Source organism: Epargyreus clarus, unplaced genomic scaffold, assembly GCF_041222505.1.
Source record: "Epargyreus clarus isolate Ecla_fem2 unplaced genomic scaffold, WU_Ecla_fem_2.2 ptg000029l, whole genome shotgun sequence".
Taxonomy (NCBI): Eukaryota; Metazoa; Arthropoda; class Insecta; order Lepidoptera; family Hesperiidae; genus Epargyreus; species Epargyreus clarus.
The window spans coordinates 3,939,445-3,963,468 of NW_027332235.1; the positions used below are offsets into that span (position 1 = coordinate 3,939,445).

A 24,024-nucleotide genomic window follows, 5' to 3' on the forward strand; every position below is an offset into this window, starting at 1 on the left:
AAGTATTAATGGCGTGCTATGGTAACCATATTCTGCTGGCAAAATTGTAAACTTTCTTTTTTTTTCTAAATACTTAAAGTTTTTTTTTATATAATATGAGAGTAGCAGACGAGCATGCAGTCCGCCTGATGGTAAGTGGGTACTGCCGCCCATGGACATCTGTAATCAACCCCAGATAGGATTAAATATTCCTACCTGAGGTCGGCCACAGATGCGCCGCTACCCCTGAGGACTAAGCTGGAACGCCTCGGTAAAGTCTGTCTCCCTTACAAAACATTACGTACTTACAATTACGTACAAAAAATAATCCCAAATACATTCTTAGTTTGCAAATATACATGTAAATATAATATATTTCACTTGGAAATATTTGGAAATATTATTATATCTATGGTAAAGTAAATCAACTTGAAGAATAACTTTATTCCTCGAAATTCTTCATAACATTCTCAAAGGTTCACCAAATCGCAAGGTCAAAGTTGGTAAATATCATATTAAAAGTAGTAAATACAAAAAAAAAAACCGATTGTCGTACACTACTACTAATACTAATAAGTGTACGTAGCAATTGCGGTGGACTATGGCCTAATGTTATTGGATAGTCCAGCTCACCATGTCAAGGAGTCATCGCCGTTTATGTTCATGCGTCTTTCTTTTCATTCTGTGAGAATACCCGAGCCCAACAGCAGAACAATAATGAGTTGACGACACCACACCTCCCCTCCCCCCTCCTCGGATACTATCATCTTACGTGATGAAAGAATTACGTTTACTAAAATACTATTATAACTTTACTTACTTTACCTGGAAAAGCAAATCTTAAGTGTTTCAAAATCATAGACACCATACACCAATACAAGTGTCAACAAGCAGCGTGACAGCCGTCATTACTACAGCCTTGGGCTTACCCTGACCCGACCAGTTTTATTTGCAAACCATACATCATTCAGGCAAGCTGGAAGCGTTCATACTCAGATTTGCTGCGTGCTGAGGTCTCTGAATTTAAATGGGTAAGTACATGTTACTTTCTTTGTAGGTCTTTTGGTTAGGATCTGTGATTCGACTTCTAGGACACCACCACCACAAGTTTTCTACCTAATAACAGCAGTGATAAGCGCTACTGTATTCTGTTTTGAACGGTGTGGTAAGGTAGATATACTTACCCAAGGAGTTCCATTTTAGTCCTCAGGGCTATCAAATCAACGCATATGTTGCCGACCTCTGGTAGGAATCGTTAATCTTATTTAAGGTCGATTAGAGATAATCCATGGGTGGCAGTATCCACTTATCACCAGGTGGACGGTAAGCTCGCAGCTACTTCAATCTTATATATAAAATTCTCGTGTCACAATGTTAGTTACCATACTCCTCCGAAACGGCTTTACCGATTTTCACCAAATTTTATATGCGTATCCAGTAGGTCTGAGAATCGGCTACTATCTGTTTTTCATACCCCTAAGTGATAAGGGTTGTTCACCCTTAACATTTTTTTAATTATATGGCAACACAACGTTTGCCGGGTCAGCTAGTATTATATAAAAAGACAAACATAGTTTCAAGTGTGCTAATGTTATAGTGTAGGAGAATCAGTATGGATCGCGTACCATTATAACAACTGTTTGAAGCGTTAAGCAGTTCTTGCACTTCGTGGAAAGTGTAGCTGTTGGCTGACTTACCTAAATTTGAGGCGACTATCTAAGATCTCAGGAGTCAACGCATTTGTAATCAGCTTCAGGGGGCTTCAGCTTCATCTTTTAAAAACCGTCATAGTTCAGAAAAGTTTTATTCCCTCCTTAAAACAGTAAAATATTCCGTCATAAACAGTTAAAGAAACTTAAACCCTTATTACTTTTTCCCTTGTCCATTGTATAAAACCAACTGAAATTGTCATATTTTGCTTAAAAAGTTAAATTTCCTGCAAAAAATTAAAAATATGATTAAAATAATATTGTTATAAGAGATGGTAGTAACCCTCCAGTCAGAAACTCTGTTATGTATTGGTTACAAATATCCACGGTCATATTGTATCAGGAGAACTGCTTATTTGCTATTTCTATCTATCAAATGTGTGTATGATGATAATGTGTGTATGTTTTGAAGGTGGTAGAACCCTTTGTGGTTCGACTCCGGCGGCACCACCGCCACATCTATTTCTGTTTCATGACAACAGTGTTAAGCGCTGCTGTGTTCCGGTTTGAAGGGTGTGGTAAGGGAGACATACTTTTCTGAGGCGTTCCAGCTTAGTCCTCAAGGGTAGCGGCGCATCCTAATAAAGAAAATGTAAGTGTGTATCATGTTTTAGTCATCAGGGTACTCTTGTGACACTAACCATTTCTTTCCCGACTCTGGACTTGTGTCGCCAAGTTCAAGTAGGACAGCAGTCTTATGTGAGGTCTTCTTGCTTCCTGAGGGTTAATATGGAATGCCTCGTTTGGCCCACAACACACGCTTCGAACCAAAAGGCAACATCATTTAACATTCATAAGGTAAAAATAGCAGTGAGTGGTTAAGAAACTCGGCCTGTTGGTCAAGGGGTCCGAAGTTCAAATCCCAGGCAGGCACCTCTGATTTTTGATTGAAGTTATTAAGCTAGTAAGTATTAGAAATTAAATTGCTATCACTATCACTTGCTTAAACGGTGAAGGAAAACATCGTTAGGAAAGCTGCCTGTCTGAGACATCTTAAAAAAATAGTTTTCAAAGGTATGTGAAGTCTACCAATACGCACTTGGCCAGCGCGGTGGACTATGGCCTAATCCTTCTCATTCTGAGTGGAGACCCGTGCCCAGCAGTGGGGAAGTAATGGGTTGACGATGCTGATCATGACGAAGGTAAAAATAGATTCGCGCCAGAGTAGAACTACAAAGGGTTGTACCACTTTTAATGTACGTACTACAATAATTATACGGAAGCCGTTTGATTATGTCGGCTAGTTTAAAAACGGATTTCTAAAATTATGGCTGACATTGACAACAATTGACATTGTGAATAATAGTACCCGTATTTAATCTAATGAGAGTAGTATTTACGAGACAAATTAGCGAGCATTGAATATGACGCATTCAGTCACAGTTGGACGTGTGAAATAAACAGGAGGGATTAGTGTTATTCATAATATCGCATTAGCAAGAGCATGCAGTCCACCACGGTAAGTGGCTTCTGCCGCCCATGGACATCTGCAATCAACCCCAGATAAGATTAGATTTCTTCATCGGCCACAGATGCGCTGTTACGTCTGAGGACTAAGTTGAAATGCTTCGGAAAAGTATGTCTATCTTTAATCCAGGACACAGCAGCGCTGCTGATATTAGGCGGAAATAGGAAGTACACACCATTCATTCATTCATCTCTAATCTTTCCTTTTCCCTAAAACTGTTATTACTTTTTTTTTTTTTTCACTTTTACCTTCCTTCTCCTTTTATTATATGTTCTATGCTATCATCAATTTACTCCTTAACTACACTACTTTACTGTTGTTTGCACCCTACCTATTTTTACTCATCCTTACTTTTACTCCTCACCTTAAGGTTGCCTGGAAGAGATCGCTGATTAGCGATAAGGCCGCCTATTGTATTGTTTAATATTTGTTTATTATTATTATTACACATAATAATACCGTCACTGTACAAGTCTAACACCCAAAGGGGCTTCTTTGCGTGTTAAACTTTTAAATTTTCCAGTGACGATACATATTTTTATAACATTGAATTATCTAATGGTATCAAGTGAACTGTTCTTTTTTGTTGGTCTGTCATCCTAGGACGTCTACACCTCCATACAAAACGGAATTTTACCTGCAGCCAATCGCAATGTGTTGTCACTCCTGAGGTAACTATCACTACTCCATCTTAATAGATGGTCGGCCCATATGTAACACAAGTAAGACAGCCGGCATTCAAAACTTTAGACCGAAACTCAAGTAGTGCTTTACGCTACCAATATGTGTGGCGGTGAACAGTTGAACTATAGGTATTGGTTATTCTATCATCTTACCTTTACATATTACCTTTATATTTCCACAAATATAACAAATTTCGGAAACATTATATTTTCAGTGTTCAGTTAACAGTTAACAGTGTTCCTGAATCAGTTGTCCACGGACGGACTAGGAGTCGACCGCTAAGTTTTGAATGAATTACTTGGTCCATTATGATAACCATATCCAGTTTTGATTTTTTAACTTGCTCTTGTGTTTTCTTACTCGGAACTGAAAAAATGGTATTTACACTTTCAAATCTAGGTATAATCTGGAATGTCCTCTTTAATAAAATATGTGCAAAAGCTCGTTCGTTTACTTTGGAAAACATCTAGAGCATGGCTTTTCATTTATGATTTTTTTGCGTACTTATGTTAGCTTTTGAGGAGTAGGTACTTATTTAAATAATTTAATAAAACTTACCAATACCTACCTATTTTTTTAAATACACTTGAGGCTTGAGATATCTTTATTCTTATAACAATATACATTCACTTAGGTACTTTAAGTGCAGTCTGTAGGTATGTATTGTATGAATCATTGTATTGAATTTGATAAATGTAGCCCTTTTTTAAACAAAGTCGTGTCCGTCACCCCATTGCCTAACCTGCCGCGTATACTTCACTGACCTTGGAACCCGAACGAATGCCTCAGTGCTAGCAGCTAGTAGTCGCGCGAGCGTTGTGCCGTCAGCTGACGGCCCGCGTTTGTGATAAGGACAACATCACCTTACGACCCAAACACGTTCTCATCACATATAAACAAACACAAAACAATATCCAAAGGAATTATCACAAAATTACAAGCCCTAAAATACTATACGCAAGTAAAAACGCTAAAACATTGTTTTGCGATCGTTGAAGTGAGGACTCAGTGCGCATGTGCGGTTCGAATCGTTGTTACCCGGCGAATTTACGAAGACTCCGAAATTAAACGAACATGATGTGACTCAATGTGTATCGTAGTCGACCGCGTTACACTAAAGTGAGGAGAGCGTAACAACAGGTGTGTATTCATGGACATAAGAGTCAAAATAGCATAACATGGTTTATAGAGTATACATTTTTGAATTAAAATTTATATCGTTTCTTTGAATCTACTGACCTGACAATCTTGACATCTTGTATTATATTATGTGCATGCACTGCATGATGTTATTAAAAACAATGTCACGATGTCTAAACCGGTTTTTTGTTTACACCGTAACACCGTTTACACAACGAAACAAGAAAAACTTGTATACCGTAAAAGATGGACATGCCAATTTTGCCACTTTTTGACGACTAAAAATGTTCCATTCGCTTTACCATAAAAATCTAGTACTAATATATTAGTACCCGACAGTATCTTAAACTTAATTATTAATACTTGTCTATTTTTAAGTCATACTTTGTAGATATAGGTCGATGCCCTACCTACGACGTATGAAATATGAATGTTAATGAATTCGCAGACAAATATTAATACACGAATGCCCGTTATTAATTATGAATCTATCCATTTTTTTACCTGCCCCCATAGATAGTACCTGCCCCAAAGATCGACATTTGACAATTTCTTCATATTTGAAGGTGGTAGAACCCTTTGTGGTTCGACTTCGGCGGCACCACCGCCACATCTATTTCTACTCTATGAGATACTTTTCCGAGGCGTTCCAGCTTAGTCGGTTGAGCTTAGTGGGGTTGATTATAGATGTCCATGGGCGGCAGTAGCCACATACCGTCAGGTGGACTGTATGCTCGTCTGCTATTCCTATATTATTAAAAATAAACTAGACATTGTCAAATTTCGATCTTTGATAGGTAAAAATACGATAGATTGATTATTAACAATGGACTTAAAACTTGTTCAGTATCGTGTCGGTTTTTGAAAATTATTTCTATTACTTTTAATAAGTTTGTTTTCTTTAAAAAATCGTCAAGTTTTCCAATATGATGGCATTTTTTTTGGAAAAAATTGGCAACCCTATTAAGTTATCTGGGTACTAAAGGTTACCTATCTAGGCACTAAAATGACATTTAAATCGCCTAATGGCTAGGTTAATTGAAAAATACTTATTCAATTACCTAGGTTAGACCATTAAATTACAATTGGTATGTAAATTGTAAATTACATACCAATTAGTACGAGTAGTTCCTAAAACGAATTGGTAGTCCCTAAAAATTATATTTCAAAAGTCATTTAAGGTTTGCGGTTTACCGGGGTAGCTATTTAATGCCTAGATCTCAAAATGATCTTAAACAGGAAAACCCATTAAAAACTACTTCTTAGACTATACTTACGGAATGATCATCGAAACATGAAAACAGTTAAATAGATCTGGTATTGGGATTGACGTGGGCTCAAGAAATTCTGCGGAATATATAGGTCTGTATTTTAGGTTTGCCATTGCGATAAAAAATCAAGACTCTGGTGTTACAATAAAAAAAATATTTTATGTTTTTGTAATAATGAATATTTTGCCATAAAGTACCTACTCGAAGTTCATATTTTGCCGACGTCGACGAATTATCCAATACTTACCCATAGATAAGTAAAGATTACTCACTCCTAACAAGAAAATGTACCCAGTTTTGAATTGAAATAGTTGCGTAAAAAAGTTTTGCCACGTCTCCGTGCTAAAATGTCCCTAAAATATTTGAAATAATTATTTATTTATTATGTAAATTACGCAGTATTAGTTATTTATTCGTAAATTTTCTCTAAAAATGTTTTTATTTGTCAAGAATTCAAAAAAGAACTTACTAATAAGCCGCTTGTGGCTTCATTCAATTTCAAGGCGGCGAAGTATCTTTACTAATCTATGTACTTACCAAGTAAATAAATATAATTTAAAGTTTTACAATACTAAGGAAAAACTAGTATTTATAAATGAGAGGAAATCTAATTTACTTATAAGAATTATGTCATTCCGATTAATAATTAGTAACAACTTAATACGTTAAGAATAACATAAAATTATTAATAAAATAGTCACGATCATTAAGTTTATGAATGTTGTTTAAGAAACCGAGATAGTTAATGCAAATAACTTTGCTACTGTTGTAGTTGATCAGCGGAAATCGGAGTCAGTATTCGTATAACAAACAGGTAACAGAACACTATGGATCATATCTTCAAACACAGACCAGATATCTTTTACTTGTTTTTGAATTGGATAGTGATTCACCCCGTATAAGCTAGTATGTCTATTTTTAGGAATTGTACTGAGCAACTCCAATTTATGTCGAAACTTTTTACTTTTCTTGTGTTATAACGCAGGATGCGTTAACACAGGATAAATACATTATAGAGGTCATAACTCACACAAATAAATACAGGAATCAGACTACAAACTTAAATTCATTTAGTTGTAGACCTGACACAGGATCGATTTCAGAACTTTTCGATTGTAATCATAATCCAACTAGCAAATAAGCATGCAGTCCACCATTTGTTATGAGAACACTGCCACTCATGGACATTATTATTTATAGAACAGGAAAAACCATAAAAATTAGTTTAACCACAGACCTCTGTGAGTGTGACCCTTCGATCCAAAATTTATCTGCGCAAATAATACAGCTATATAAGATTTAAAAAATCCCCTTAGATTCTGATGGTTGAGCTAAAGGCCAAGTTAAATTCTGATTCATAAATTAATAAGCCCGCCCCCATCACTCGACCGATTGTGTTTAGCGTTATCGATATCATTATTGCATGATAACTTAGTTATCGTTACTATTAGTTGTTTCCTGCCACCACTCCGAGGTGTATTTTGCATCGCGTGGACGTGTTGTTCATTTAAATAACATTTTATAACAGTTATTTCCTTTAGTCGGTTCTCATATATCAGGGCTATTGAATTGTGTGAATAAGATAGTTAAACAAATATTTGTCGATACTGAGAATATTTTGTTTGTGTTTTTCAAATGTGGTCTCAATTTTCCTGATATCGTTTAGTGCACTAGAAAAGTTTCAGTGGATCAAATACGTGATATTACTGTCAATGATTTTAATAAATAGTATATAAAATATATTGTGTGTTATAAAAAAATATATTAAATAACAAAGTTTTCTTTCTGTTTCAGGTAATGTGAGTTAGAAAATTGCTAAGGCTACAAACATAGATCCGAACATGTGTCGACAAAAATGCCTAGATGCATCCCCTTTCCTAAGCGTCTTCCACAAACTCTCAGACAAATGATTTCCGTTCGATTATTCTTCATAGTTACATGCATCAGTTTCGTGATCTCCATCATCTGGATCCAGTTCGTAGACAATGTGTACTTAATTCAAATTGACGAGAGTTTGGTTCAAGAAGCGCTTGAAAATGTCGCTCGTGATTACAGATATGTGAACGTGTATCGGAAATCGGATAGGCTGCCAGAGGAGATCAAATACATGCTGCTTTGGACACGACAGGACTACGCGCCATTTTATTTCCTTGGAACAGGGCAGAGAGGATTCATCGAACAAAATTGCTCCGCGATAAACTGTTACGTCACAGATAACAGACATTTTTTCGGCTATGGCAACATGTCCAAGTTTGATGCAGTCGCTTTCAACGGACGAAACATGAAAAACTTAATAAGACCACAACTACCTCAACTTCGATATCCTCATCAGAAGTATATATTTTTTAACATGGAATCGGCTGACAATTACCCCGTTTGCGATGAAATATTCGATGATTTTTTTAACTGGACTGCAACATATAGATTAGATTCAGACATCCTTTTCCCGTATATACTGATACGGAATTCTGATGGTGAAGCAGTGGGGCCAAAGGTGGATATGGAATGGGAAGAAGATTTCGGTGAAATAGACGAAGATCTTGCGTACAGACTTCAGGGAAAAAGTAAAGCAGCGGCGTGGTTCGTGTCCCACTGTTCCAGTAGAAGCGGCAGACAAGAATTGGTGAATAAATTGCAAAATTCGTTAGCTAAGTACGGAATGACGGTTGACATTTATGGATCGTGTGGTCCGCTTAAGTGTCCGATAGATAAAAAAGCCAGTTGTGATGCTATTTTGGAGAGAGACTACTATTTCTATTTGTCTTTCGAGAATTCGTTCGCGGAAGACTACGTGACGGAGAAACTTCTCACGGCCCTGCAACATGAAGCTGTGCCGATTGTATTCGGAGGTGCTAATTATTCAAGGTACGTACCGCAGTATTTGTCAACATTGATCCACATTTTTAGGGGATTATTTTCAATCTGATAAATTCTAAGCGAACAGTTTATGGTGGAATTTGCGTGAAATTTGAATAACTATGACGCACGAACACGAAAAGTGTTATGTTTATGAATTGTATCACGGCAGGGGACATGTTTATGCCATGTATCGTTATGCTGTGGCCTTGCCGTTTCTTGGAAGTCTATGTGGGATTTTGCCAGTGCAAATAATACCATAGTCCTATTAACCGCATTTTTGCATCTATTTTTAGTGACTTATTCGTAGTATCCATAATTCGTTTATTTTAGTAGACTTATTCGTAGTATCCATTATTAATTTTACGTTTAATAATTAATACTATTAATAGTACTACTATGGAAGTGTGGAATCACTGAAGCGAACGTAAAATTTGGATAAATCTTGAAAATCTGAGCATTGTTATGTACACACTAAACATGGCTTTAACTGGATATTTGTCGATATCGATATTCGGATCATTCTTTAAAGTAATCGCTAATCATCTACGCCATGATCTCCACATTATGTGTTTGCGTAAGAGAGTTTTATAAAGATTTTGCAAAATGACGCTTTGAAAATAGGCACTAAAATGGGCTTTTCTTTAACAGGTTCCTTCCACCTGGCTCCTACTTGGACGCTAAAAAGTTGTCACCAGACGACCTGGCCGCAACCATGGTGGCTCTGATGAAGTCACCCAAAGACTACCTACAGTACTTTCGGTGGAAGAACCGCTATACCTACCACGATCCTTCAAGACTGGAGAACGTGTGTGCAGTGTGTGAAGCATTAAGTGATGTGAAATTAGTGGAAAAAACGACACGTTATAAGAAATTTAGAGAGTGGTGGCATCCTAAATATAAGGAACGATGTAACTCTTGATATTCGATCATATATAAGATTTTTGTGTGGACACAAAAATTGTTTGATAGCTTCAAACTGATATGACTCTGGTTAGGATTTGGTAGGCTTTGGTGGTAAAATTTAGACTGTCGTAAGATTCGCCACTACTGCTATATTTACTGACTTTATTAATCCCATAGACAACTTCATGAAATAGACTTTCGGAAGGCTTAATTTTGGAATTCCTCATCGAAGCAGTACAGAGTCATTTTTTTTAAATAATAAAATATAGTTTTTGTAATTCATGACAACCAAAGCCATTCGTTTTTTTCATAACTAAAATAGTATTATATCATCCTACTTTATATGTACTATTATGTCTTTTAGTTTGTATGAGTGGCGAAGTCATAATGGTCAAGGCCAGAACTAAGATTTTCCTTCCTTGTTGATCAGGAGTAAACATAAAAATAAATATTTATTTTATTGCAAATTAAAAGTAAATGTATACGTAAATGTCTTGTCACTTGCTAATATATTTTTTTTATAAAAATAAAATTAATAGAATGGTACTCATTTGTTTCAGATTTTTGGGTTGGGTTGGGTTGTTTGTAGGCCCTCTCCTGCCAATCGTTATCATTATTGTTACACTATACTCATTATTCTAATGAATGTTATATATAATTTAAGTGTTTTTCCTTAATGTTGCAAGTATTTTCAATTTAGTTCCAATTTGTTTGATTATATTAATACGTTTATAACATTTTATTGTATGTTATTTTCATATTTACGTAACTGAATGCTTTAATAAGACTTAAATACTTATAAAAAATAACGGTCCTGGGCAGATGTGCTCAATTTTTTAGATCTCAAAAACAGTATTAGAGATTAGAACGAAAAGTATTCAAACTTGAGCACAATATACACTAACAAAAGCAATCGGTTGAGTTGTTTCTGAGATTGCCGAGTACAAACACAGGGACACGTGGTTTATATTGATATAGCGATAACAGACTTTTGTGTTTTAGATAAAAAATATTAAATTATCTAGTAAATTTTAAGGCACAAATAATCCACCTATATATGTCCGTGTTTCATCCACAAGGTTAGAATCCATCAAGGCTGTTTATAGAACGTGAACAATGAGAAGTGACTCCCATTACGTCATAAGATTATTTTGTCGCATAACTCCGTTCTATGCCTAAAAATATGTGTTACATCGGCGTGCAGTTTATCGTCCCACACTAAATATATACACTCGGTGTTTTTTCAAACACGCCACTTTTCAAATAAACGCACTTCATTTATTCAACAATAAACCCCTATTAGAAAAAAGGGTAGAGAGTTGAATTTCTAAAAATGAATGATGTTTCTGAACTGCAAGGCAAACATCCATTTTTATAGACTTTTGTGTATATTAGATAAAAATATTAAATTATTAAGTGATTTTAGGCTATGAATAATCCAACTATAAGCCCGTGTTGCATCCACAAGGTTAGAATCCAACAAGGCTGTTTATTGAACGTGACTAATGTGAAGAAACCGCTATTATATCATAAGATTATTTTGTCGCATAATAAAATATTGTAATAATTCCATTGACGATAATATCTTCACGGATAATTGTTTGAGTAAAATGATTTTATTGTTTAATTTAAGGCTGACCGCACACAGGCTGCTGTCGCGTGAACGATAGTTGTAGTTGCTCAAGCTACTGAGCAGTCGCTTAAACCGATGCGCCTCGGCGTCTAATTTGATTCTCTGATGAGTGGTTCGTTTTATTGATGTTCTATTTCATACGAAAAGCCTGTCAAATCAAGTATCAATTGTTTTTGTGTCTGTATAGATGTGTAAGCTACTAAATAGTTGCTGAGTAACTTTTGACAGTCGTGTTAACCACAACTTAGTCACGTTAATCACAACTTGATTGTTTTTGCATCTATGGTGATGCAAAAGCTACTAAATAGTCGCCGAGTAACTTTTGACAGTCGTGTTAACCACACTTAGAAACGTCAACCTCAACTTAATTGTTTTCGCATCTGTATAAATACGTGAGCTACTAAATAGTTGCCGAGTAACTTTTGACAGTCGTATTAACCACACTTAGAAACGTCAACCGCAACTTAATTGCTTTCGCGTCTGTATAAATGCGTGAGCTACTAAATAGTCGCCGAGTAACTTTTGACAGTCGCGTTAACCACAACTTAATTGATAAAGCTACCAGTTGTTCAAGTAGGTAACAGTACATTAGGTCAGCCTAATTTAAAACATAATTGTGATACTTTTTTGCTGATTTCTGTTGTCTTTAAAATAAAATAATTTACATTTTTGGGCTTAATAATATAGGTAAATAATGTGTGCTTTATAAAAATAAAATAATTTAGCTTTATTCGGGGCAAATTTTTTAAGTGCATAGCACCTTCTAAGCTGAAATGAATAGCCTTGTTGGATTGATATAGTGGCTGGGCTTTAGAAGAAATGGAACTAAAAAATAACAGAAATAAAATAATAGAGAACAGAATTATAAGATTTTTTTTAATTTCTTTATGTTTTTCATTTATTTTATTGCAACAATAATAATTTTGGTGCATGATGACTTAAAAGTCTTGATTATTTCGTTAAACTACTATAAATGGAAATAACTGTTATTACAATATTTCTGTTATATTCTCTTTTATAGTCTGCGCCAAACTGCTAGTCCGCTCTGAATATAGAGATGAGTCGCGTCGCCATAGCAAATTATATGACTACACCTGCTCGCAACAACTTCAGAGCGGACTAGCAGTTTGGCGCGGACTATACTAATGTGAACTAATATCTATATGTTTTAGACGTATAAAAAAAATGTGTTCATTATATTTCGGCTTTTTAGTTCAAGTGTTAAAGATTACATTGTCGTGTCATGAGTAATGTTTACTTTTGTTATCAACACCTTATTTTACTGATTGTAGACTTTCATAATAATATTTTGTCCTGATAACATGTTTTCATTTTTAAATCTTTGCTGATTTTTATTATATTTAACGAAAGATTAAGTTCCGTAAAATAATGTGATTGTTTTTTAATTATTATAAGTTCAAAAATTCACGACAAATTTCTTAAGTCATTCATTTCAAAGTTTGTATAAAAAATCCAAAGTACTCAAAATTTATAACCGTTTTATTTTTGTAAATTTGTAATCATTACTAAAAATAGAAAAATTTAAATAGTATAATAAAATAGGAAATATTCTATTGTATATACCTAAGTATAACACTCATAGGGAAAATCATAGGATTACAAAAATTGCCGTCAAAACTATATGTTGTATTACTTAATTATTATGTAGGTAATATAATAAATATGTAAAATTGGACATAATTATAGAAAGAGTATTTAATAATATTAAAAAAAGAAATACATTTTGTGGCAATTTTTTTTGATTAAAATGGAAATAGACGAGTCCACAAAAATAAATAATTATTTTCGAATATACATAACAAATACCAAATATATTATAGATACAGAAATTGTAAATTTAAATACTATCTTCAATATGTTTACTAACTTGTAATAATTAAGATAATATTATGATTATACTGTTGTTTAGGTTTCAAAAGATTTAAAATTCAAGATATACTAGGCAGTGACTTAAATTTTTGCTTACAGATTTTTTGCCATAAATATTAGAATTTATATTTTGAAAATAACACTGCATAAGTGTTTGTCTAGACCAAACGGACTAAGATTAAAAATATAATTGGTTTAATTTCCTACAAACCGTAGATAGGTAATTAAAATTAAATAAATAATGTCGTAAGTAATACTAAAATAGAATAAAGTATTTGTTTTAGCTGCTTTATTTATTGCTTGAGGTTTGTGTGTAATAGAATTTTACGTACCTAACCAGTTATCATAACCTAACCTAACCTAATTACTGAAGCAGAATATGTGTCCGAATAGACCTCTAAGTCTATTAGAAGAGTACCCTTACCATGAGTTTTTACGTTTTGACAAATATGACTGTTTTGGTATTTGTTTGCGTATTTGCCCACACAAATTCCAAACAGCGCCTCAAGCGGATTGTATTAGAACTATAGTGTCAGTAACGTAACATTAAATGTCTAAATTGACAAAATGGCGCTTTATGTTTTGTCTCTCTTTTTTGCGAACATGTGAGGCAGACAAAAAGACTTGAGCACTTATTGTTATGTTTACTCAGTCTACTGAAGCAAACGGAACAGAATAATGGATTGAGTAAACGTAACGTAAAATTGTGGAATGTTTTAAACGTAACGTACGTAACGTAAACTCATGGTAAGGGTATAAAATACAGTAATCTATTATTGTAATAGAGATAGGTATGATGTTAATGATGGTCGTATTTTAACCAAAGACTTTTACTTTTAAAATCTTTTAGAGGTGCAGCCTGGTTGTTGTTACATGCAATAATTTATTAAATAGGTGCTATAACTTGCTCATTTGGTGTAATTAAACACTTTTTCAACACCTAGCAATACCTAATCTTTGTTTTTCAAAATCAAAATTTGTTAGTCAAAGAGCTACTTTACAAAATTATTTTTAGTCAACAAAATTATTATTAAGTCCGCGTAAAACTGCTAGTCCGCCCTGAATATAGAAATGAATCGCGTCGGCATAGCAAATTGTATGACTACACCTGCTCGCAACAACTTCAAAGCGGACTAGCAGTTTGGCGCGGTCTATTATTAATACGTAGTCAGTTCACAAAGATTTGTATCACTATTCATCAAAAAAATAAGTAGGTATTTTTCAGATTTTTTTTAAATCTTTTATTTAAAAACATGTTTAATCTGTATCCTATGTGATTTAGCAGTCTGTGTACCTGTATTGCCTTATAAAATGTTGCTATTGTTAAAAATATGTTATATGATAATGTGCTTAGAAAGGGAATATTTTACTTTGTTTTAATATTTATTACGCTATGTTTTTGTAAAGAAAGCCTAAAATAAAAGTGTAAAATGTCCAGTAATAAAATTTGTTAAACCGTTAAGACATTATAAGGAAAAATGTATAAAAGTTATGCGAATTATATGACGAATGTAAGCAAAATTGGAGTTGAAATAATTACCCCCACCTAACCTTCCAAAGATCTATCATTCATAATATGTAACTTGTTTCAATAACATACTTATGCGAGTTCCAGCTTAGTCCTTAGAAGTAGCGGAGCATCTGTGGCCGACCTCAGGTAGGAATATCTAATCCTATTTGGGGTTGATTACGGATGTGCATGGGCGGCAGTAGCCACTTACCATCAGGTGGACTGCATGCTCGTCTGCTTCTCCTATATGATAAAATAATAATAATGAGCTAATTTCAAAATTATGTCATCTTCTCTTCTTTAACCAACTACGGAGGGTAATGTTTCTTTTTATTTTTTTTAATTTATTTATTTACATGCCAACAGCAACACACAATACATTATATAGTACTTAGAAGTACACTATAGGAGTATTAATAATATAAGGTTCGTATGAGTGCCAATTATAGGCATGAACAACGTTTATATATTAGTCTGTATTTTTTAATTTGTATGGAATGTATGATGTAGACCGAATGTATATATGTCTCATACTTTGCCAGTCCAAATGTCGTGATGGATTTTAAATAAAATAAATAAATAAATAAACACTTTCTACACTCACAGCCCCACACTAGGATTCCCTGTGTCGCGGGTGCCATGGACACACACATAGACAAGTACACAAACACCCAGACCCAGAAACAGAAATCTAAATTCATCATTTAGATATCTGTCTCGCCGGGGATCGAACCCGGGACCCTTTGCGCGTCGGACCGGTATGGTGACCGCTCCGCCACGCGGGTAGTCAAATGTCGTCAATTTTAACAGATGTGTCGTTGGAATCGTCTAAATCGTGAAAGTGGCATAGGCTATATTTTAACCAGTTGGGTTTTTGTTTTTATAATAAAACTCTTGTGGTAGTAATAATATGTTAGCGAGAAACAAATTAGGTATGTTATAGAGTCAAGCGAATCGAAATAATTTTAGGTATAGATGACTTATCGGTTTAAGGAAAACGTCCACAAAATTCCATTATTAACATGGCGATATCAGTTTCCCGTTGTTTGCATGGATAAGAACTCATGTATAAGCATTAAGCTCTTTTCACACGCAAAAAGTAGCCGACACATCTCATTTTTTTTCATTTTTTTTTTATAATATAGGAGTAGCAAACGAGCATGCAGTCCACCTGATGGTAAGTGGCTACTGCCGCTCATGGACATCTGTAATCAACCCCAGATAGAATTAGATATTCCTACCTGAGGTCGGCCACAGATGCGTCACTACCCCTGAGGACTAAGCTGGAACGCCTAGGAAAAGTCTGTCTCCCTTACCACACCCTTCAAACCGGAACACAGCAGCGCCTAACACTGCTGTTATTAGGTAGAAATAGGTGTGGCGGTGGTGCCGCCGGAGTTGAACTACAAGGGGTTCTACCACCTTTGAATGTTTAAATTTAGATAAATGTATATCTGCGTTATAAGGCTTACGACCCACGGAGCGTTATTTGTCCGCTTCAATGCGCGTAGAAGTAAATGACAGTTGCAGTTTTCATAGCGCTGTTTTATTTTCGCTGCGACGTGATTGTCTGTTGTTTCCACTGTGACGTTAAGCAACGCATCTTTTCAGCCTAACGCTGTTTGTCCACCGCAACCGTCACCAACCCGATACCGATAATTAACGACGGCGGCGGAGTAGCGTACAAACATTTACTATAGCAGCTTGTCCACCGCACGTCCGTCACCCCTTCACCGTCATCCCGGCCGCTGATATTTCGAGTAGATCGGCGTGACCGCTAATTAAACTATCGCCGTCACGACATATTAAAATCGGCCCCAATAAAATCTCGTTCTCGGTATCGGCTCGATGACGGTGCGGTGGTCAAACAGCCTATGGCTACCTAATTCTTATGTAAAACTGCGTCACGTGGATTTTGAAACAAAAATTCTTCCGCGTCCGCGGCGGAAGAAGAACGCTTCACTAATTTTCACTAAAATAATGATAAATATCAGTTACTGTGCTGATTTCAAGAGCCTGGTACGGTAAAGATAAAAGCTGAGTGGTAGCGACACATATGCTGCCGACGTCAGGTTGGACTCTCATCTTATCTGGGGTTACCAGGTGGTACGTTTGCTACTTAAATAAAGCAGTGATAGCCTAGTGGTTAAGAAATTCGGCCTCTTGATCGAGGGGTCCGAGGTTTAAATCCCAGGCACGCACCTCTGATTTTTCAAAGTTATGTGCGTATTAGAATTGAATTATCACCTGCTAAACGGTGAAGGAAAATATCGTGAGGAAACCTGCATACCTGAGAGATTTATAAAAAAAAAATCTCAAAGTTATATGACGTGTACCAATACGCACTTGGCCAGCGCGGTGAACTATGGCCTAATCCTTCTCATTATGAGAGGAGACCCGTGCCCAGCAGTGGGACAGTAATGGGTTGCTGATGACCTTTGCTACTTGTTGTCACAGTTGGGTCGTGAGTTAAGTTACCTATATTCTAATATGGTTTGTGTCGCGTACGGTATTTGTACATGTGAACACGGCTTTAGTATGCGAGCACGGTGCCGGCATGCATATATCATGCACATTAAAACAAATTTTTCTTTGCAAGTAGTTCGTTGCGTCACGGAGCCTAGATATAGGGAAACGTTAACTTTCGAGAAAATACCTCATATTTGTCGTAGCGATGGCGATTCTTTCCGAAGAAGATCGATTCTTGAATACATTTAAAACGAAGTGTGATAAATCGATGTACAAAAAACTCGAGGCCTAAAGAATCGATTCTCGAAAAATCGATATTCGATCTATTCAGGAGAAGCTAGCGAAAAAAATGGTCATCAGGACCAAACAATCACTAAAATACGTATCCGTCAGCAAAAAGACGTCTTAAGCAAATTTCATTTTGTTAATGTTCAATCAAATTCGAAAAAATCGAATTACGATTTTCTAGGATGAAAGATCCTTTCACTAAAGCGATCCACTACTGGACATCGATTAAAATAATCTATTCTTGGATTAATCGATATCAAATCGTCATCCCTAAGGTATCGTAACATAATTTTGTAGCAATTTATTTTGCTGATAGTTCTAGGATGTAAATATGAATATGTTTCCAATATTTTGTTGAAAACTGAAATATAAATCGTATAAGTATTTTTGATTGGATAAATAAACTATTTGACCAGTCAAGAATACTTAAACTATTAAAATGACTTATCATTTAAAAGATTACTATTAATATTAATCTATTTACTTACTATTTTAAGACATATTTATAATATGTTTTAATAAAAATATTGATTATTTATAAATACCTTATATTTATTTTTTGACGAAAATAATTTTAGTATCTCATGAATGTGATAACATGAAGTCTATGGGTCAAGGTCACTCATAGATATTACTTATCACACGTAAAATTATTAAAAATCTGTATAAAATTGAGTCATTATTTCTTCTCTTACAAATTGATATATCGGTTTTATTTTCAGGCTAGATAATTTATTCACGTTTTGACAGGAGATAAAATGATAAAACATTATAGTCCGCGCCAAACTGCAAGTCCGCTCTGAAGTTGTTGCGAGCAGGTCATACAAATAAAAAAAAATCTCTTGATTGGCCAGGGTTCACAACAAGTGATTTAATGTTTTCATAATATTTTTTTATAAAACTAAAATAAATATTTTGTTTTTTTTTGCTATTTATACTTGATCTTTATCTAGATGTTTCTGAAATAGTTTTAAGTACTACAGAAAGTAAATAAATTTATATTGCGTTATGTATTCGTATGTTAGTCATAAAATATTGTATTTCGTACATAAATGTTCCTATCTCTGATTAATGTTCCTATCTCTGATTAAACAGTGAAGTGGTATGTAGTTTAAACACTAAAAGGTCATTGCCGCCTATGGACACTTGTCACTCAATCTAAATTGGACAGATCTTAATTGACGCATGTTGCGTTGCTATCCGGAGCACTGACGGGATGACTCTTTATTTCACTTTCCTTGTCCTTTGTCGTCGCCCATTCCTGTGTTTTTTTTTCTCATTTTATTTTATTTCCTATTTAAATTTTTATTATCATTTTAGTATAGTTGTACTGCCTTTAATTTTTCTGCACATCCCTAAGGTTGACTGGGAGAAAATGCTATTTAGCATTAAGTCCGCCTTTTGCACCACATTGTTTTTAACATGGTTAATAAAGAGTAAATAAAATAAACAAACTCGCCTTCTCAATAAGAAGGTTTATTGATTTTTTTTATTTTATAATATAGGAGAAGCAGACGAGCATGCAGTCCACCTGATGGTAAGTAGCTACTGCCGCCCACGGACATTCCCACCTGTCCTGTTCCTACCGGTCGGCCACAAATGCGCAGCTACCCCTGAGGACTAAGCCTTCAATCGTTTCACCTTTCATGGTTGATGAAATAGACATGATGGTAATTTTTTTGAAGTGGTTTTTAGCGGCATCCACTTTTTTGATGGGTAAAAATGTTAAACTAGCGTCAGGTCACGTGTCCTGATTGAAAATACGTAAGACGACAAAGCAAACTACAAAAGTCAAGATGTCATCCGTCAGCATAGAAAAAATGTCATTTGGTGTCAGTTTCATTATTTATTTATTATATTTTACTGATTGTGTTATCATATAAATAAAAAAAATGTTAAGGGTGAACAACCCTTATCACTTAGGGGTATGAAAAATAGATAGTAGCCGATTCTCAGACCTACTGAATATGTATATAAAATTTGGTGAAAATCATTAAAGTAATTTCGGAGGAATACGGTAACTAAAATTGTGACACGAGAATTTTATATATAACATTCGAAACCTAACCTGAAAGGTTTCGAAAGTTTTCACTGCCGGCACTCCCGGAGTGCAACCCGTTGTTTTTTTATATTGTAGAAGTATCAAACGAGTAGTCCACCGTTATTTATAATATTGAAGTAGGGAAAGAGTATGCAGTCCACCTGATGGTAAGTGGCAACTGCCGGTCTTGGATATTTGTATTCACACCCAAAAAAAAAAAACGCTTTCTACACTCACAAACCCACACTGGCATTCCCAGTGTGGTGGGTGCTATGGACACAGACTGGGACAAATACACAAAGACCCAGACCCAGAAACAGAAACCTAAATTCATCATTTAGATGTCTGTCTGGCCGGGGATTAAACCCGGGATCCTCAGCGCGTCAGACCGATATGGCGATCGCTCCGCCACGCGGGTCGTCGAATAGGATCAGTCTGCGAAGTCCCCAGATGCGCTGTTACTCATGAGGAGTAGGATCGCCTCATATGCAAGTCTGCCAGCATCTGCACCCTTCCACTCTTTCCACACCAAAATGCAGGGCTTCAAGTAAATAAGTATGTCTGTTGCAGTGGCGGAATAAAGTCGTCGGAAGGCCGGGGCGCAAAGTATGGAGGGTCCAAGTCCCAAAAGTTAGTTTGATTTTACAAAATTACAAATGTCTCATAGACTTAGGTATCTACCGACAAATACGTATTCAGTGATGGTTTCATTCCGGCGACCTTTTTTTTTCGCTTCTATATTGTATTGTGTATTTTTTTTCAAAATGAACTCGTTCGATTCCCGGCTAAGGAAAAAGATATTTAAAAAAAACGAATGATGCAGTTTTAGTTTATATCAAAATCGGCCTCGTAACTCCTTTCAGCAATTTTCGCTAATCCTTATAGTTTCGGATTTGGCCCTGAAGGCCCGTTTGAAAATTTCACCCTGTATATATTTCACAGATTGTTTTGTTCTGACATAGATAAGTATAGATCTCACCCCTGGTAATTGAAGGAAGCCATTAAATGCCTTAAACGGCTGACCATTCTGTCAGCTATTTAATGGATGTCATGGTGTAATTTACGCGAAAAAATGCCGACATGCGCAGCTAAGTGATGCAAAAACACGAAATAGAAGAAAAAGTTCGGAGAAATATCGTTTCATTCTTAAATGATCTAAAAACTAATTTTTTTTAATATTTTTCAAACACGAAAATAGGTGACAGTGACAATTTCAAATGTCAAAACTGGTTACATTTTCTTGTTAGGAGTGAGTAATCTTTACTAATCTATGGGTTCTGATTATTTTAGTCCGCTAGAGGTCTGTGATACCAGACCGAACCACATTACTACCTCAAAAATAGTGTATGAAAACTCAGAATTCAAACCGTAAATCATAATACAGGAACCATTCACGAAGGGAAACGGAACGATGGGAAAAGTAAAGACAACATTAAAACTACAACAAAAGCCACTCCGTCCGAACGACGTTAACGAAAAAACTTTGGCTCAAGTTAATTAGAAAAGTTTCGTACGTTCCTCACTGCACATACTTGGGGGGCTGACCTCATGTGTTAATGCTAGATCGCCTTAATACAGCTGCAGTTGTATTTTTTTTGCTTACGAGGAAGAAACCTTCAAGGAGCGACGTCGGATTTTTAAAAAATAAAAGAGAGTAGAGAGCATGCAATTCACCTGATGGTAAGCGGCTACTGCCCCCCTAGAACATCTGTAATCAACCGCAGATAGGATTAGATTTTCCTACTGCTCCTCCTAAGGACCAAGGTGAAATGCCTCGGGAAAGGGTGTCTCCCTCATCACACCCTTCAAACCTAACCACAGCAGTGGCAGAAATAAGTATGGCGTTGGTGTTACCAGAGTCGAACCTCAGAGGGTTCTACCCACCTTCTCATAGGATTCTTACCGCACTAAAGCCCCCCCAGTGGCCGTTCTCGGCGTTGCGTAGAGGAAACCGAAACGAAATATGTAACAGGTACTCACGATATGCGGTTTTTAATTTCTTTATTGCAGATATTTCGACCCAGTTGCATGGATCGTGGTCACGGAAAACTGAGTCGAAATATTGGCAATAAAGAAATAACCTAATCTAACCTACCCGTTACATATTAATAAAACATGTAACGTGTCAGTGACAGCAAGTAAGTAAGCAGCACTTGGCCAGCGCGGTGGAGTATTACCTAATCCTTGTTATTCTGAGAAGAGACTCGTGCCCAGCAGGTGGATGGGTTGCCGTTAGTGGCTATATTCGAACGGCTCGCTAACGATTTGGCTAGAGAGGTCCTTTCGTCTGTTTCTAGCGTGACTTTTTACTATTAAATTTAGATGGACTGTACGTTCTTTTTCTACTTAAACTTGTAATAAAAGTGCCTATAACAAAACAATGTTTACAGCCATACTATAACATAGCACTAACAGACTTTTTCTTTAGTTTGGTTTTATTTAGATATAAGCCATGTGTTTTGTTCGCGGTTTATTTTTGGGCGTAAATATGACCGCATTTCTGAATAGCAAGCTCAAGTGGCTCCCAGTCTGTCTTAGTGGGATTATTCAATCTTTCTGCTATGTCTTCGTCACCACTGGTAACCCACTGCTGGGCAAGGGTCAATGAGAGGGCTGTATAGTTCACACGCAAGCGCGGTTTGGTAGACTTCATATAGGCATGGGGTTCGATCCTCGGGCTTCTAGATTTGGACGTCGAAATGAATCAATAAGTTATGCTATTTAGGAAAAAACAGTGGTAGCCTATTGGTTGTAACTCGGCCTCTCGATCGACTTCAATCACAGAACACCATCGACCACCTTCACACCTTAATCATTAATCACAGTATAAGGATCTATACAGTAGTAATAAGTATTATCTCGTAGACAGGTTTCATTATTTAAAATTAAAATAAAATGTCTGGCCAAAACTTTTTGGTGTTATTTCGCAAGTTATAAACGTTCAAAACTAACCGTTTTAGGAGGAAAATGATAAATAATTAATTAGATATATAGGTATAGCTAGGAAAAACCTATAACAAGTTGTAGATCTATGGATGGGTCGAAAAATAAACATAAAATGATGTCGCAAGTCACAGCACTCGTGGCAACTGTTTGATAGCGATAGTGATATGTAATTAATAACTGATAAAAACGAATAAAATAGCCATATGTTTGAGGTAGAGTTATGAAATTATTTCAGTGTTATTAACATAGAATACTGATGTGGTGGAGCAAAGATGTTAATGACACAATTAACAATATAATTATAATAACAAAAGCGTCTACGGCTTGTTACTTCTGAGAGGATCATTACCTACTCATATCACAAAAGGTATATAAAACTAAACTACACGCAAAAGGTAATGTTATCTCCATTTGGTACATTTCCAGCGGTCTCCAGCGCTTAACACTGCCGTTATTAGGCAGAAATACGTGTGGTGAAACCGAACCACAAAGGGTTCTACCACCTTCAAAATTACACACTTTATAAAAATTAGAAATTATACAACATACAATTTTAGGACACTCTAAACAAATTAGAATTCTTGTACAAAGATTATTTCCTTTACTAAATGGTGGTACACCCAAAAGATAGAGCCGTGTCAGGAATGCTCATTTTTGTCTAAGAAAGTTCGCTCTGAATTTTACCGACTTCAAATCGATTCTCATTGCCTCTTTAGCACAAGTTGGACTAACAAAATTGACGAGTTACATGCATTATGGCTAAATCCCATAGTCGTTGATCTTTTATTTTTCAAAAAATACATAAATTGTTTATTGTATAAAGTGTTATACTCCACGTAAAACTGCTAGTCCGCTCTGAATATAGAAATGAATCGCGTCGTCATAGCAAATTGTATGACTACACAGACTACACGCGGACTAGCAGTTTGGCGCGGACTATACTTTGCGGAAATCTGTGTTATGACATTGGTATATAATATCCATGGGTAATAGGTAAATGAATATATATCTGTCTAATACTACTTTCACTACTTCCCAAATAGACTGTATTTTAGATCTTTAAACTAACTTTTGGCATCAATACTGAAAATTTACCTCATTTCACTATTAACTCAGGCTTGAAACAGACAGGTTTATTGAGTTTAAAGCTGGTAAAACCCTTTGTGGTTCGAATCCAGCGGCACCACCGCCACACCTACTTCTCCCTCATAAAAGCTATGCTAAACGCTGCTGT

At 35.7% G+C, this 24,024-nt stretch overlaps 1 protein-coding gene across 6 annotated transcripts; it reads left to right on the forward strand.

Annotated features, from left to right (window-relative positions):
• Positions 1 to 4,627: 4,627 nt before the first annotated feature.
• LOC140754241 (alpha-(1,3)-fucosyltransferase C) lies at positions 4,628 to 11,894 on the forward strand. 6 transcript variants are annotated; one of them, XM_073089194.1, is made up of 4 exons: positions 4,628 to 4,980; positions 8,046 to 8,225; positions 8,307 to 9,116; positions 9,759 to 11,894. In XM_073089194.1, the coding sequence occupies exons 2-4, from the start codon at positions 8,107 to 8,109 to the stop codon at positions 10,027 to 10,029; spliced, it is 1,200 nt and encodes a 399-aa protein (XP_072945295.1). In that variant the 5' UTR covers positions 4,628 to 4,980; positions 8,046 to 8,106; the 3' UTR covers positions 10,030 to 11,894. The 6 variants fall into 6 exon arrangements, with proteins under 6 accessions (XP_072945295.1, XP_072945290.1, XP_072945296.1 ...); XM_073089189.1 differs by having other exon boundaries at positions 8,046 to 9,116; XM_073089195.1 differs by lacking the exon at positions 8,046 to 8,225.
• Positions 11,895 to 24,024: the final 12,130 nt, after the last annotated feature.